The sequence below is a fragment of the Salvia hispanica genome, chromosome 6, assembly GCF_023119035.1.
Source record: "Salvia hispanica cultivar TCC Black 2014 chromosome 6, UniMelb_Shisp_WGS_1.0, whole genome shotgun sequence".
NCBI lineage: Eukaryota > Viridiplantae > Streptophyta > Magnoliopsida > Lamiales > Lamiaceae > Salvia > Salvia hispanica.
This window is the reverse complement of record NC_062970.1, coordinates 14,766,222-14,782,937: the sequence shown is the minus strand read 5'-3', so window position 1 is coordinate 14,782,937 and position 16,716 is coordinate 14,766,222. Positions and strand designations below refer to the sequence as shown.

The 16,716-nt window shown below is 32.6% G+C and overlaps 1 protein-coding gene across 2 annotated transcripts; it reads right to left on the bottom strand.

Moving 5' to 3' along the window:
- Nucleotides 1-1,114: 1,114 nt before the first annotated feature.
- On the bottom strand, nucleotides 1,115-2,410 carry LOC125196824 (transcription factor bHLH93-like). Of its 2 annotated transcripts, none has more exons than XM_048095470.1 (4): nucleotides 1,914-2,410; nucleotides 1,679-1,837; nucleotides 1,440-1,607; nucleotides 1,115-1,368 (listed from the first exon to the last, which is right to left on the bottom strand). In XM_048095470.1, the coding sequence occupies exons 1-4, from the start codon at nucleotides 2,331-2,333 to the stop codon at nucleotides 1,282-1,284; spliced, it is 834 nt and encodes a 277-aa protein (XP_047951427.1). In that variant the 5' UTR covers nucleotides 2,334-2,410; the 3' UTR covers nucleotides 1,115-1,281. The 2 variants fall into 2 exon arrangements, with proteins under 2 accessions (XP_047951427.1, XP_047951428.1); XM_048095471.1 differs by having other exon boundaries at nucleotides 1,115-1,359.
- Nucleotides 2,411-16,716: the final 14,306 nt, after the last annotated feature.

Genomic DNA, 16,716 nt, shown 5'->3' with positions numbered 1-16,716 from the left:
TTCCGCCGTTTGTCCAAAGTAGCAAGCTGACGGATCGCTACAGTACATTTAGCGTCGTGTGGCTAGGACGACCAACAGCGTCGAACCCTTCTCTGAAGTACTCTTCCCGTGCCGCCAATGTATTCGCGATATGCAAAAATAGCGCGCGTGACATACGGAAACGGCGACGGAAGTAGATATCTCCCCATACCGGGTTCCGACTAAAGTAATCACGTTCCAACCTTGCGGCGGCTTCCTCCCGGTTACGATGGATATAAGTCCGGGGTCGCCTTTGAGGAGGCGCGAGCGGCTTCCTCCTCCCTACGTCGATCTTCTTCTAGCGATTCTTCCATTATTCGACGCATTTGCTCAAATGGATCCATGAATGAATTAAATTTGGAAGAAGAAAAAAAATAAATGAATGATTTATAGAAGTGATTGGAGAGGAAAGAAATAGAGATGAGAGAAGAATAGATGTGTGTTTATGTATAAAATGGAGAATGAGAAGAGTATTTATAGGATTAAAAAAAAATAAAAAAAATTTAAAATTCGACCGTTGAACGGTCATATTACCGTTTTTTATTTTATTTTTTTCGAAAAATCAATTTTTTTAAAAAAAATGAATTATGACGTCATTATTACAACGCCGCGCGCCAGCGTGCGCCACGTGGCATGCGCACGTGGCAAGCCAGCTCGAGGCCGACTCCTTCCGCGCGCGACGGGATGTCCCGTCTCGTCGGGACGAGATGGAGACGGCATCGAGCCGCGCTGCGGATGCCCTAGTGCTTCGTTGGTGTTATTTATGTGTTGATTTGATGTTCATTAAAGATTTGATTTGTTACAAACAATTGCATTTATTTAAACACTTCATATCTTATTTCTCTTTCGGGTTATTGTAACTTGTAAGGCCAAATAATGCTTTGTACTTGTTTATAAAAACACAAACTGTGGCCATATTTCGATTAATTAACCAAATGGAGTATATAAATTATGGATGAAAAAATTACTCAAACTTTAAAAGTTTTTATAATTTGGCTTGAGCTCAAATCTTATTGTATTTAAAATTAAGTCGATTGACCAGAGTATAATGGCAATTTGGAATCTGTTCCCCCTTTACTTGTTAACATGATTATGCTGAAAATCATTACCTTCTCCTTCTCCACACATTTATAGAGAATCCATTTATTTTAGAGAATAACGAAGGTGTGATTTCATCACTACCAATAGAATCCAGAAAAAGGCAACAGATTCCCCAAAAAGAGATGAGAAATCAAAACAAATCCAACCAATAATATGCTACAGCTACACACACTCCCCGCCATATCCTGCGTTTCTGAGAAGCGAATGCTTTATCTCTTCTGGATCCAAATTCGCTATCGTCTTCAAATCCTGCAATTATTAATTCCCCAAATTATCAAAATTTATAAATAAAAAAGAAAAAGAAAATTGAAATGTGAGACCTCTGAGCAAGAGGCTTGCAGAGCAAAGTCATTATAACAGCTGATAGCACAGTGATGAATCTCCAGCCCTAATGCTTCCAATGTGGTCACCATTGACAGCAACAATCCTGGCTTCGTCTCGCACCCAATCCCGATTCGCGTATCCAGATTTCCTCTCTCCACTTCAAACTGCAATTTTCTCAAATAAGGAGTAATTGTTAGTATTTGTTGATCAGTTTTGGAAGAAGAATCGATTATACCTTGGGCGAACAATCATTAGCCGGTTTGGCGTCCTTGAATATGCTCATGACGCTCAATTGATTTTCCCCCAAATGCGTTTCCTCTCGCAATTTGTTGATTCTCTCCAGCAGCTCTCTCATGTAGTCTATGGCGTCTCCCAAAATGGATGTTCTGTCCATCTGCAATTTTGGTTTTCCCCCTTTTTCAGATCACAGTAGCATATAACGAATACAGGAAATGAAAAGGTTACATAACCTTGCTAATTTTGGGAACAATTGATCTGAGCATGGAGAGGCGGTCGTTGAGGCGCTTCCGGCGGCGCCTCTCCGCCATGAGGTTCTTCGACGGCTGGCCGTTGAGCTTGGTTTTGATCTCAGCAGCAGCGGGAGGGCAAAATTGTCCGATGTTGAAAATGGGTACGGTATCCGCATTTTGGAGGGCGTTTGTGAAGTCGTAAGGGAGCGTTTGGGGGAGGAGGTTGAAAGTGGAGGAATCGACAGTGAAGTCGGGCGGTGATAGCTCGGCGCCAAACGGGGCGTAGGAAGACAGGTTTTGGAAGCAATCATCTGTTGTAGGGATGTTTATATAAGATTGTTGATTTGTGCAGTGATCCAGAGATTCCAGACATAGTAACTCTTCCAATAAACCATGTTGATCATTTGTATAGTACTCCATCCCTCTCTAACACAAAGATGCAGCAGAGATTTAAGGGCACATGTAGTCTCTCTCAAAACCAACACTAACAGAGATGCATTGTTGTGTACCCCAATCTATATAGGTAAACAGAATGACGTGTGGAATCAAAAATAATGAACCAGCTGCTAATTCCTATTACAACTTCACAAAAAGGAATAAAACAAAATTTACATTTTTATGAATTTTATAAAACTAAAAATGTCTATAATATTTTAAATATATTAGAATCAAGCTAAATAATATATAAACGAAAACAAATAACGCTAAAAATGTAGTGTGATAGTTCACATAAATATGTGTAGAATTAAATATCGTCCTTATGTAACTACTAGTAGTATGCATTCACATTGATAGTGCTATACTGCCTATACGGAATTTACTATACTACTAGTATAGATTATGATAGTGGGTGCGAGAAAAAAGAAAAAAAAAATAGTTTATGATAGTCAATTTTAGCTTTTGATTTATGATATAGTTTGAATTTAATTTTTAAAAAGTCTGAACTTTGTTACAGAAATGAACTATGGTCGGATTCAATTTTTTTGGTCAGATTAATTGAGGCATTTGTTATCGGGACGAAGTTTAAGAATAAATTATTAAATGAACGGTGAATAAAATAAGAAAGAATAAAATAAAAAAGAGAAAATTGTTTTTTATCAAAAATAGAAATAACTCAATTATTTTAGAACTTTACAAAATAGAAAAATAACTCAACAAACATGGAAACAAAGGGAGTATTTCAGTACCAGTCACTAGTTTCATTCTCAACCCATTCACAAATACTTGTCGCATCACTTTTTACTATTTTGATAATTGATGATACATCCTACTTATATTTTATTATAAAATTAATATAAAAAATTATTTATATTTCATTAATCATTTACACTCATTTTCCTCAATATTTTTTAATATCTGAGTCAGAAAACCAGTGACAACATATACTGGGTATAAAATTTATTATGAGAATCATTCCACGTCAATTCATACATGTTGTACTGTTTCATGATATGTATTTTTATGTACCCCTCAATTCAAAAATCATAGGTATCCCATGATTTCATCGTAGAGTAAAATTCCAATAATAAAAGTGGATATAAATTGAAAAGAGAGAATAGAATTGAAAAATATAAGAAATTACGTTAAGTTGAATCATTAACATAATATAGTAGAGTACTCCCTCCGTCCGCGAATAAGAGTCTCGGTTCACTTTTATTATAAATGGTAATAGGGTCTCACCTTCCACTAACTCATTCCACTCACATTTCATTTAAAACTAATATATACAAGTGAGACCCCTATTCCACTAACTTTTTTCCACCCACTTTTCTTAACATTTCTTAAAATTCGTGCCGCCCATGAATGGAACTCCTAATGGCGAACAGAGGGAGTACAAAATAACTAAATGGTTAAACAATAATGTCCAAAACTGTATTACTATAGTAAAAATTGTGGTAGCTACAAATTAAATTGGAAGTTTAATTTGGTTATGCTCTATCCGTCCCATAAAATAAAGACACTTTTCATTTTCATTTGTTCCGTATAATATCTCAATTTCAGTCATGAAAAGTTATCTCATACTTATTACTCATATACATTAATTTATTTATAACATATACCACTAGGCCCACATTAAACACTAATAATAATGTGGTCCACTATACACTAAACATGTTTGGTAGGGGTGATAACTCATCTAGAATGGAAATCCATGAACAAATTTTTGTTCATGGATTTCCATCCTAGATGAGTTATCACCCCTACCAAACATGGCCTTACTATTTTATCTACTCTTCTCTTCATCTCTCTTACTTACCAATCATGCATTAATTCTTGTGTCGTCTCAAATGTCCTTATTTTTCAGGACAAGGGAGTAGCATATTATCATAAAATCTTGAATTTTGGTCAAATTATGATCCATTTTAGAATTTTCAACGATTATAAAAAATACCATAGTATAATTTGATTTTCTCAATTTTCGCATGAGATTTAATTTGGGCGAAATTATACTTAATGCGACATCCGAATAAATTATATGAGATCACATGTGAATATACACACTCAAGAATGTTATCAATGTAAAATGCATAGTTGTTAAATTTTGTACTTGATGATTTTAAAATGATGATTGGACCAAAATTCACGATTTTTCTCAAGAATCGACCCTTTAGCCTATATCAATCTCACAGATTATAATATCTAAACCCATCTCACATACTGTGACATAGTTGCTAATTTATTGTTCATTTATATATAGCTTATAATATACGGAGTACTATATTCGTCATCACGCGCTTATATACCACAATCGCAAAATTCCATGTTCGAGGTGGTCTCATTTCTTTTGAACAGAATTATTTAGGAGAGTGGAATTATATTATTTTAGTGTAAAGGCGTGTGAACATTTTTATTATAAAGTGATTGTTAACAATAACAGATAACATGGCCAAGATTCAGGTTAAATAGGACAAATGGAGCAAAAGTTATAACATTCCGCTCCTTTCTTTATGTAAACTCAGAGAGTTGAACTCTACCCTTCAATGCCCTTTAATATTGGATTAATGTTTTAATATAGTTATGTAATTAATTATAATCAATTATACTTTAATTTAAATAAATTATTTAATTATATTTCAATGTTGCATAACATCTAGTTTCACGTTATTGTATTTTATGCTTTTGTAATTTAATGTTGTTCCAAAATTTCATATAATGTAATTATGTTGCTCCTATTTTGTATTGATGCTATTATCAAACACAAATTATGATTGAACTTTCGTGCAAAAAAATTAAACAAATAAGATATTAATAATAAAACAATAAATAAAGAAATAAATTAGAAAATAGAAAGAGAGAAAGAATAAGAAAAGAAGACAACAAAATTGAAGAGTATATTAGTGGTAAAATAAAAATGATGATTTGCCCCATCCAAATACGGAAATACCTGTAATTTTTTTGGCTTAGTTCACAAATTCAACTAAGTTGGTAGCTCGCTTGTTGTTATTCATTAATTTTTCTCAATATTCGACGACGTAGGGGCTAGGTAGGAATTGGTGAACCCTCTACTATAACCTTGGATAATTTAAAATAAATTAAAAACTGAAATTGATAGAAAAACATTAGGGAAATAATTAAGTAATACAACTATATTCTTACTAAATCAATATTTTTTTGGCGTTTGTTAAATGTCGTATCAGAAAGGAATAAACGAAAATGTATTGATTATCACAAATTTTGGCATAAATCGGTCTTAAAGTTGGCCATCTTCAACTCATAAGGGACTTGATTTTAGTAATGGTCCTAGTAAGCCTACAATCTTTTTAATGAAAAGGAAATACTTCCATTCATTAGAGAAAAATGGTCGAACAACCAAGCGAACTAAGATGAATATATCGTGTTGTTAGGTTTTACTTCTAGGGCTATTTAATATATTCTCGATTTTTGGTTAATACCAAACCAAACCCGATACCACATTGGTCAATCAACCGAAGATTGACGATTCAGTGCACGACCGCGGTCCAAGTATTTAGTTAGATTTTTAGTTTATTAACTGCAAAGCAGTATACACGCACCCAAAAAATCAAAGAATTGAAGATCAACTGTTGTTATTTACTATATTATTTTTGTTAAAAAGTCCCAAAATTTTAATTTTTTGCGTTTGGGTTAAAGCAGTTAAGCTTAAGATTTTATTTTATTTGAATTTTTAGGGGGTGTCTATGATTACATTACTGGGCAGAAATTGAAAGTGGACTTAGGAGATGTCCTGGACCGGTATATATCAGAATAAAAGATGGCCCAGTAAGATGGCACACAAAAATGGGCTTTACTTATCTATATATCAGATGTATTAATGTTTACAACTATGAACTACCCAATCTCCTTATGTGATTGGATTATTTTTCTTAATTATTTTTTAGTAATTGCAACGACAAATTTTAGATACTGGGTCACGATAAATTCAAATTTGACGGAACTCACCAATATGACAAAGGAGCTGCTCTGCCCATCCATTTCTGCAACAATTGCGGGTTGTTAGCACTTTCGACTTTTCGTCTTAGATGTCGTCTCACTACCTAGTATAACATAATTTTGAGATATTTACACGAGAGTTGTCTCATATCGTGAATAAAGTATGAAGTAAAAAGAGAGATCAACTTATATGCACAATGAGCTACTTCTTCTATCGATCATCATGCATCAATTAATTTTGGGACGAAATCTCTCTAGTAGTATTTGGTTAGTCTCCTCATCATGTATCAATTACGATTTAATGATTGGAGCATACCTAGCAGTAGAAAAATCTAATACTATGATATTAGAGCAGGCCTTATGTTTGAGTTGATTTGTGTGATGGAGCATTGGATGATCTTGGTGAGATAAATGTCATATAAGGACTCATATGTTAATGGATGTGTCTAGACTACATTGAAAAAGTAAAATTTAAAAAAAAAAATTATCTACCTAGTGAGTCACTCATTCTATCATGCACCAATCACTAGAATTTTGTTAATATTTCTTTCACACATCAAAGTAGCATTAATAAATGAGACCATAACTTGTTCGTGTAAACTCTAATAAAAACAAGAATTGGAAAAATAGAGAAAAGACACATGACATGGAGTTATTAGCAGTTATTAGTTTGTAACGCATGTGCTCTAACATTGTCAAGAATCTCAACTACCAGTAATAAACTAATTAAGTTTCTTTGTATCAACTTATACTAAGCTGATTCTCTATAACAATTCGAGCACATGACTTTCATCCATGTGACTCTACCTACTATTTAATTTCAACTCTAATTAATCATTCTTCAAAAGATGGCTAAGCAATGCATACCCCTTAAATGATTGAAAGCAGCAAGATTAATATTTTTTCATCGACACTTGGTGTTTGGAATTTGTCCCTAATACACAGTGGTATAGAAATTTAAGTTGTTACAAATAACAAGTAAATTTTTGGAGTATTAATTGTGCACTACAAGGGTTTACCCTTTACCAACAAATTTTTCCATTGGTAAAGCCCAAGGCCCCAAATAACAGCCGTGATAATTTAATTTACTGTTAAATTCGTTTGCTGGTAATCCATTCATAATTAACAATGCAATTTTATTACTCAAGAATCAGTCCCCTTGTGTGAAGCATTTTTTAAGACTTTTTTTAAGACACTTCTATTTGTGTTCCCGAATTTTAGTTGGGACACTAACTATAAGGACACTTTATGAAATATTTGTGATATAATTACACACAAATAACAAATTAGCGTCCTTAATAAGATTAAAAAGTGTCCTTATCTGATTTTTTTTTTTTTAGTGCTGGTAATCTCTATTTTTGATATTAGTGCTTCTAATACTAAAATGAAATTGGTCTTATGAAAATCATATAAAATGTCAAAAAAAACGTGGGTGAATTTTTGAGAAGGTGCACTAATTAATACTCCAATAAAATTACATTAAAGTTACTGCTAGAAGTAAAACTAATTGAAATAAAATTAGGTTCTCATTTCCAGATACTACAATATCAAACATACTAATGATAGATGTAGAACATCACTGTCGAAGCGCTGAAAATAGTAATTTCACTCACAATAATTAAGTATTCTTATTTGACCTATTGGAACTTGAGTAATCATGATTAATATACTTGCTGGTTAGGTATATATATTAGTGTTATGGTTAAATAACAATATGATCCAGATATACTTTTAGGTATGGCATGTGTTGAAGATTCAAAATCAAGACGAATGTCTTTATTTTTCATGTTATTTTAAGTTATAGTATAAAACACACACATACATATGTGAGAGTAGTTATAGATGCATGGAAGATCTTCATAATCAGTACTTGAATGATTTGATCAAGCTGTAAATCACATTGCTAATCACTTTGATGAGAGGAGTATAATAAATAATTAAGCAATTTTTTAAGTCTCTAATTTTGATCTCCTTTCACAAGTGGAAGTTAGAGATTTTTCATGAAGATACTATATTCTAATACTACTATATAGCATATGAATTCATTAAAATATGAAACAATTATTTCAAAATAGGTACTTATAGACAGTTTTAAACAATTTTTGTTCTCTTTTAGAATTGCATCATTTATATGCATTGGTGAAATGAGAAGTACATTTGGAACTCAATAAGCAATCAGCATCTTCAACTTGGAGTTGTGGTATGCAAAAACTATAGATCTGATTTAAATGGGTGACATGTGACATGTGAGTTGTGAAATTTCTTGAATAATAGACTATAGAGATTCCTCCCTGCAATTTGAAGCCATTTCCTTATAATTGAAAAATAAATATGGATCTCACTGTTTTACTCTTAGTGTCTACGTCCAAAGTTAGAATATTGAAAATGGAATTAAAGAACAAATTTGAATATAAATTTTCACTTTTGTGTACTGTACTCCATAAAAGTGGAGAAAAATACCACCAATATGTATAATGAAAAACAAAGGAATTGCTTGATGAATGCAAAAGCGTACCAAGGTCTTAGTTCCAACCCCACCTTTATATGGATGATATATTACATTTTGTGGGTTCTCAAATCTTGTCTTGTTCAAAAGTGACCTCTAAAGGTTAAGCTCTAGCTTTTTGAAACAAAATGCACTCAACTGAAAAAATATAACGCATGAAATCAAAAATATAATGTAAAAGGTTATATCGGCGTCAGGAGATAGAGGATGTGTGATGGTTGTCGCTCAAAACGAATAAACAAAAAATAAAAGTGAACCCCAACACCAAAGTTGTTGTACTATATGGTTAGCAATAGCTCCAAAAACCAAATTTAATGATGATTTTGGGACCTCATGGACTTGTGTTGAGGTTGGTTGGTGGGCCACGACTCTATTTGAATTTGCCATTGATTGAGGTATATTTATTATTTTTTATTTTTTATTTATTAAGTACTGTATTAAAGAAAATGCTTGTAATGATAATGCATGCACACTAGTTTAGATACATATTAAATTTTTCCTAAGGTTGACCTAAGTAGGAGGTGAGGGTTTATCAACATATTTTAGGTGCAAAGGCTATAGACGACTATATATTTTGCATTTAATAACCTTCTACAAAATAGGGTGATACAATTTTATTGGTCAACTTTTTCTTAATGTATATCTACATTATTTATTACTCCGTGTCTTACAATTTCATGTGCCCTTCAAATTCTGCCTTTAATTTTATACATCATGAATTAAAGAATATAATAAACAGAGGTCCAGTTATGGATTTCTGGCTTAGTGATAGTATTACTACGATACTTTGGGCTTAATCAGAAGCACATGGACTTTAAGTCAAAAAGGTAACCTTAGAACACTCGTTCCATTAATTATTTATGATACATTCATTTTTAAATCATACTTAACACTTTTCATTTCAAAAACATTTTAATTACTCAAATATATTTAAATTATATTAGTAGTATCTTCCTTACATTATTTTACATCATTTTACTATTTAAATATATTATTATAAAATGTCATAAAGACATAAATAATTAATTGAGAGACCATAGTCATCACCATTCAATACCTTGAAGTATAAAAACTAATGCCAATGTAACTAAGTTATTAGGACGGCTAACAAATAAACAAATACTGTAAAAAGTTTAACTAATAAATCAAAGGTTAGATCATCACAATGTTATTTAAAACCATTATTGACATCGTAAAACATAACTTTCCAATATTTAGTTAGAAAATGATATGTTTAGTTGGCGAATTGATATCGTTCTGTATTATGACTTAAAGAAAAGTTTTGAAATGAACTATTGACATAATTAAGCATATACACCATGAGAATATTGGATTTAGTTGTATCTTGATTTTTAAATTTTTTTTATAAATTATTATATTTTATATCTATTTTGTGAATCAGTGAACAAGATTCAATCTGAACAAGAATTACTTCGGTGAAGAACCCTCAAGAACAATCGAAACACCAAGAAACTAAGAAAGAACACAGGAGAATTACGTGGTTCAGCCTTGTAGGCCTACGTCCACGGGAGAGAAGGGAATAGCTTTATTGATTAATCGTGTACAACACACACACTCGAATACACTCTCAGAAACGAGTTACAACACACACTCAAGAACTCAACACCATCTCTGCATCACTCCTTAGAAACTCTCGATCAAGAAGTTGTAGAGAAGAGAGAAGATTCGTATGTTGTATTGAATGTAGAAGAAGATCGACTTCTACTCAGAATGTTGAATGGCTGAATAATGAATCCCGAAAATGAGCTGGATTAAGTCCTTATATGCACAGAAGCTCCACCAATCAGATTGAGAGAACAACCAACTCTCTAACTGAATCTTGAGCTTCTTCATAACCGAATTAACTGCCAACCCAATTGAATCATTTCTCAACCTTTATTCCAACAAGAGGATTAGACAGAAAGTGAAATGTAGTACAGTACATGACAAATGAAAAAGGAAGTCGTTGTTACGTTGGCCACCGTCAAGTAGCCACTCGATGGTGATACGACACAGAGCATCTCCAACGGCACCTCGGCTAGCCCTGTATAATTATTTTTATGAGCAACGCGGCATCACAATTTTATTCCCAGTTGGAATTTGTATATATTGACAAAGAAAACATGGCATACATAAGCCTATTTTCAAGCAGATGAATCCAATTTATCCAAACATATATCAGATTTAGTGGTATGATGAACTTCCCAATTGGATAATTGCATGAGAACAAGGAACGAAATCATAGTATCATGTCGCCTTTTATATGTGACTTAAATGTTGTATTATGGAAATAGGGCCCTTTTCTCATGATGGGATTAGTTGAACCAAATTGACTTAAAGCAATGCACATGCAATGCCCATTGCCATGTAGATAATTCAATTTTATATCACAATTTAAATAAATTAGTGCTACAGCAAGCCTAAACTCTCTAATCTATTTATGTGATTGACCAGCCTGATTAATGTTAAGGACATATGGTTTCCCAATTTGCCCCATTTTAGTGGGAACTTTTTTGGATTGAACTGCTCTTGTGATCAATCTTGTTACCAACTCATTAAAAAATAATTGCATTGTACACCAATTTGTTTTCCTTTTAAAAGTGATGTATAATTGCAATTTGAAAAGCAATTAACTTTTTTTCTAATACACCTTTATGTTTGAATATTATTAATTTGATAAGATCTATTTGTAAAATGTTTATCAAACATTAATAATTTAAAGCGGTTTATATACTCTATAGCAGTATAGCATATGATCAGTATTAACATTACCAAAAAAAATTCGTTAGGGGTCTTTTTTAATTTAATTAATTAAAAATGTTATCATGTTTTTCTAAATATATCACCAACGCTTGAAAAAGTGTCCTTATTATTTATGTTTCAAAAAATGTCCTGAAAAACTAAAATATTAAGTTATTTTGTCCTTAATATAAGAACATTTTTTTGCGTCCTAAATTGTTGTAACTTTTAAAATAATTTCAATTCAAGAAATTGTGTCTCAATTTTTGTGCCTTAAAGAAAAGTTTTTTTATAGTGCAAAGTGTTTATATTTCAATCAACAGCCTCCAATTGTAATTCCTATCACAAGGTACCTCTTTTTAAAAAATTGTTTGGATAGGTTTTTAATCCTTTGTATTTAAAAGTTAGATTTTTGGGATATTTTCAAGGCAGTTTTATAAAATCTATATTTTCAGTTAATTTTGCGCTAATCATATCTTAGTAGGATTGACCAAATTATTATACTAGTGATAAAAATACTCGAAATCATACTAATATATTAAAATAATTACACTTAATAGTTAATACTTATACTATAGTCTACGGTTGTCATAGAAGGATCAAGATATAGATGCTAACATTTACAATTTACAATTTACAAATATGGTACCTACTGCCTACTTTTATAAGAGCATATTCATAAATCATAATGTTTCAAACTTTCAATATTGTACTGTATTTTGGTGACAAAATTTTATCCTCTAACAATTCTGTACTTTTTTTCTTTTTAGTTGGTGATTGAGTTAATATACTACTACCTCCGTTCCTCAATATTTGCTACACTTTAACCTGACACGGTTTTAAGAAATGTAATGGAAAGTGAGTTGAAAAAGTTGGTGGAATGTGGGTCCTACTTTTAAAGTATTAGTTTTATAATAAAATGTGAGTAGGAATGAGTTAGTGGAATATGGGGTCCACTACCAAAAATAATAAAAGTAAAGTATATCAAATTTTCAGGGACGGACCAAAATAGTAAACTGTATGGACGGAGATAGTAAAATATATTGGTATACTATAGAGCACAGCCTAGGTAGGTATCGACAGTTTGGTTGCATGGTCAGTCCTATTATCCTAAACTTTGGTACTCCCTCCGTCCCGGAGTATTAGACTCACTTCTTTTGGGCACATGATTTAAGGAATTGATATTTAAATAGTTAAAGTGGAGAGAGTAAAGTATGAGAGAGGGAAAAAGTAGGAGAGATAAGAGAGAAAAAAGTAGGTGGAGAATAAAATAAGATAGTTGCTTTTTGCTAAAAAAGGAAATGAGTCTAATATACTGGGACATCCAAAAAAGGAAAGTTGGTCTAATACCCTGGGACGGAGGGAGTACTATTGTTCCCCGAGGTGACAATTTCTAGAAATTTGAGTTTAGTGACTGATTATTAAAGTAGTACTCCCTCCGTCCCGGCTAAGATGACACATTGCTTAGCCGACACGGGGTTTTAGGAGTTATTGGTTAAAGTGTTTAATTGGAGAGATAAGGTGGATGTAAGTATTAAAGTAGAGAGATAAAGAAAGATGGACATTTTAATAGGAGTGAGAAAAAGTGGTTGAGTGTATTAATTGGAGAGAGAAAGTTACCAAAAAAGGAAATGTGTCATCTTAGTTGGGACAAACTAAAAAGGAAAACGTGTCATCTTAAGCGGGACGGAGGGAGTAGTAATTAATTAATTACAGTTCACGGTTATAGAAATGATGCAGTTATTTGGACTTACTCAATTTTACAAATAAAGAAATACTATATTTTATTCCGAGGAAGAGTTTGTTTGTAAAGTTGTTGTTGGCTTTATAACTTAAAACTACCAAAACTCCATTTGCACATCTAATAATTATTAGTCCCTCTGTTTCTTCGTAGTTGAGTCATTTTTTCATTTCGAAAAGTTTCTTCATAGTCGAGTCATTTCTATATGTGGTAATTTTTTTCTCTTTCTTCCTTTATTCTCTCTTACTTTATTATCTCTACTTTATTCACTTTATACTTTATTCTCTCTACCTTTTCATTTCTCTTACTTTTTTATATATTTTTTAACACACCCAACATCTTTTTTGAAACTCCAATCCAAAAAAAATCGCCTCAACTATGAAGAAACAGAGAGAGTACTACTACTACTTATTAGTGCGAAGCAAGAAACATACACAGCATTGAAAATTTCTAGTTTGAGTGAAATCAAACTAACACTGGTTACGAGCCTACTACAATAAAGTGCAACTTAATAGGAGTAGTAGTAAAAAATTGTCTAATTATTGGCACACGCATTTTTAACATAGTTGGAGACTCCTTTACAACTTGATTGCTTACTTAGCTACTTAATTTATGTAGGTTTGTGTGAGGAATTGTTCCGAAGTTTCTAATTTTTACCAATTGTGAATTAAATTTTGTGTCGTTTTAGAAGTTTCTAATTTTTCGAGGACCGAGGTAGTATTATTTTAAGTGAAATGTAGTTAATAAATGTTGAGTCTAATTTGCTCCTATTTCAAAGGTTGAGAATTTTTCTTGTTTTTTAAATGCCAACAATTCTTCGTTACGTCCACGTAATCTTCTATTTAGCGGGGAATTTGTTTGATTAGTGTCTAACAACATCCACTCATTATTATAGATTTCAAAATTTGTGCCTAATTTACAAGTTGAATTTAAACTTGTGATTTTAGTGCAATTAGCCCAGAAAATAATTATTCAATCGTACGTAGGAGTACTAGTTATCTTATTTATCGTTAGACTAGTTAGGAAATTAAGTCCTCGTTCATTCTCGAGAGAAAAAGACGAAGAACAAACAATCATTTCAAGAAAAAAACAATTATCACCAAATAGTTTTTTCGAGGAGAATTCCGAGCTATGGGTGCACGTAGATGCTTTTCCAAGCACCATGTGTGCTCGCAATGAACGACATTTTCAAGCACACGTAAGGATAATTTTCTTCCTTTTTCGAGAACTATTGTGAGCTCATAAATAAATTTCAAGTAAAAGATTAAGTCATTATTTTTTCACCAGCTCGCAGTTAATGGTTGCTAACGAGGTAGTATAATTTTTTTTGTTAGCTATTCTTCAAAATTTGTGCTTCAAGTTTCAACGGTTAAACTCCGTCCATTCCATAAGAGTTTTCACTCTTTCCTTTTTAGTCAGTTTAACAATAGTATGCATGTTTTAATTTTGGCTTGTATTTTCTCTCTAATGATGTGAGATTCATTCTCCACTAACAATACTTCAATTACTTTTTCTTTGTATCTCTCTCTTATTCAATCAATTGTGCATTACTCGTACTTAACCAGGTGCATACTCTTGTGGGACAAAGGGAGTATCACATTTGGTTTTATTTGCATTCGAGCTAATGTGATGCTCGATTGAAACTCCGACCACAATGTTGAGAATTCCGAGCAAAATATGGTATTCGTACACTAATATCCTGAGCACAATTAAGGTGATCGGAACTTACGAGTTGGACAACCGCTGACATGTGCTCGATATATTACATCCGAGTAAATTTTCCCTTTCATGAGCATAAGAGTGCTCGGGAAATACTTTTTTTTTTAGTTAGTAGTGATTATTATAATTATTAAAACAAAAGATCAATAAATAGCTTAACAAAATCGTCCCTTTTAATGACAAATACACTTGTGTATTAGCACAAGAAAATTTCTTAAAGCTAATAGCCTAACTTTCCACTTTGCTCCATAATTGTCCAATTTGACATTTTAGCTCCTCTAAAAAGTTGTGGATAAGTGAAGCGTATAAGAAGACTTAGTAGTAATTACTTTAAACTTATTAATTAGTGCGATGGTATGACACGAAAATAAAAGTAAATTTATTTTCGTTGTTTATGAGATTTTAATTTAGATTATTTACATATTCAAAAAATCGTCTTTGTAGTTGAATGATTAAAACCTAATTGTATATTTTCATGATAAAAATTATTTGAATATTTTCACTAGTGAGTAGTGAACCAAGTTTTGAATTTACTAAACTTAATATGAACATGGATGCATCATGTATGTATTTAATATGTGCATACAGTTGATCATTTAAATATTTATTTGAAGGAAATATAATGTGAATCTTATAGATTGAAGACTCATGAACATGCCCCGGACTTATTCTTGTAAATAAACTCAACAAATGAACAAGATAACCCAAGAAATGGAACAAGAAAAATGGATAAAAGGATAGAGGATGGATTAGTGTTATGATTTAGGTGAAGAACAAGAAAGAAATCCCAAAGGCACTTTCACATACAAACACCTAATGGCTCCACAAACTAGCAACACAAGAACTAGCAAGCATACCTTTACAATCAACCTTAGCCCGGCAAAAGATCGAATGCAACCCGAAGGAATTTGATAAGTCTTCAAAAGATGAAGAAGGTGAGCTCTCAAATATGGAGAAATTGTCTCTTACAAATATTCAAAAGCTGAGAATGAAAACCCTACAAAAGAGTATTTATAAGTAATAGGGAAAATAGTCTTTAAAATCTTAAAAAATGGCATTTTCGGGCAAAACGCCCGGCCCGGGCGTTTTGGGGCTTGCCCGGGCGTTTTCTCTGTGGCCGGGCATTTTTGGCAGCTCTGCGCGACTTTCGTCAAACGGCCATAACTTCCTCATCCGAGCTCCGATTGAGGCGTGTAAGGTACTCACGCGAAGCTCTTTTGACGATGAAGATAATGGTGCCCGGCCAAATAATGTGAATCTTCTAGATTGAAGACTCATGAATTTGCTCCGGACTTATTCTTGTAAATAAACCCAACAAATAAACAAGATAAACCAAGAAATGGAACAAGAAAAATGGATAAAAGGATAGATGATGGATTAGTGTTATGATTTAGGTGAAGAACAAGAAAGAAATCCCAAAGGCACTTTCACATACAAACACCTAATGGCTCCACAAACTAGCAACACAAGAACTAGCAAGCATACCTTTACAATCAACCTTAGCCCGGCAAAAGATCGAATGCAACCCGAAGGAATTTGATAAGTCTTCAAAAGATGAAGAAGGTGAGCTCTCAAATATGGAGTAATAGGGAAAATAGTCTTTAAAATCTTAAAAAATGGCATTTTCGGGCAAAACGCCCGGCCCGGGCGTTTTGGGGCCTTGCCCGGGCGTTTTCTCTGTGGCCGGG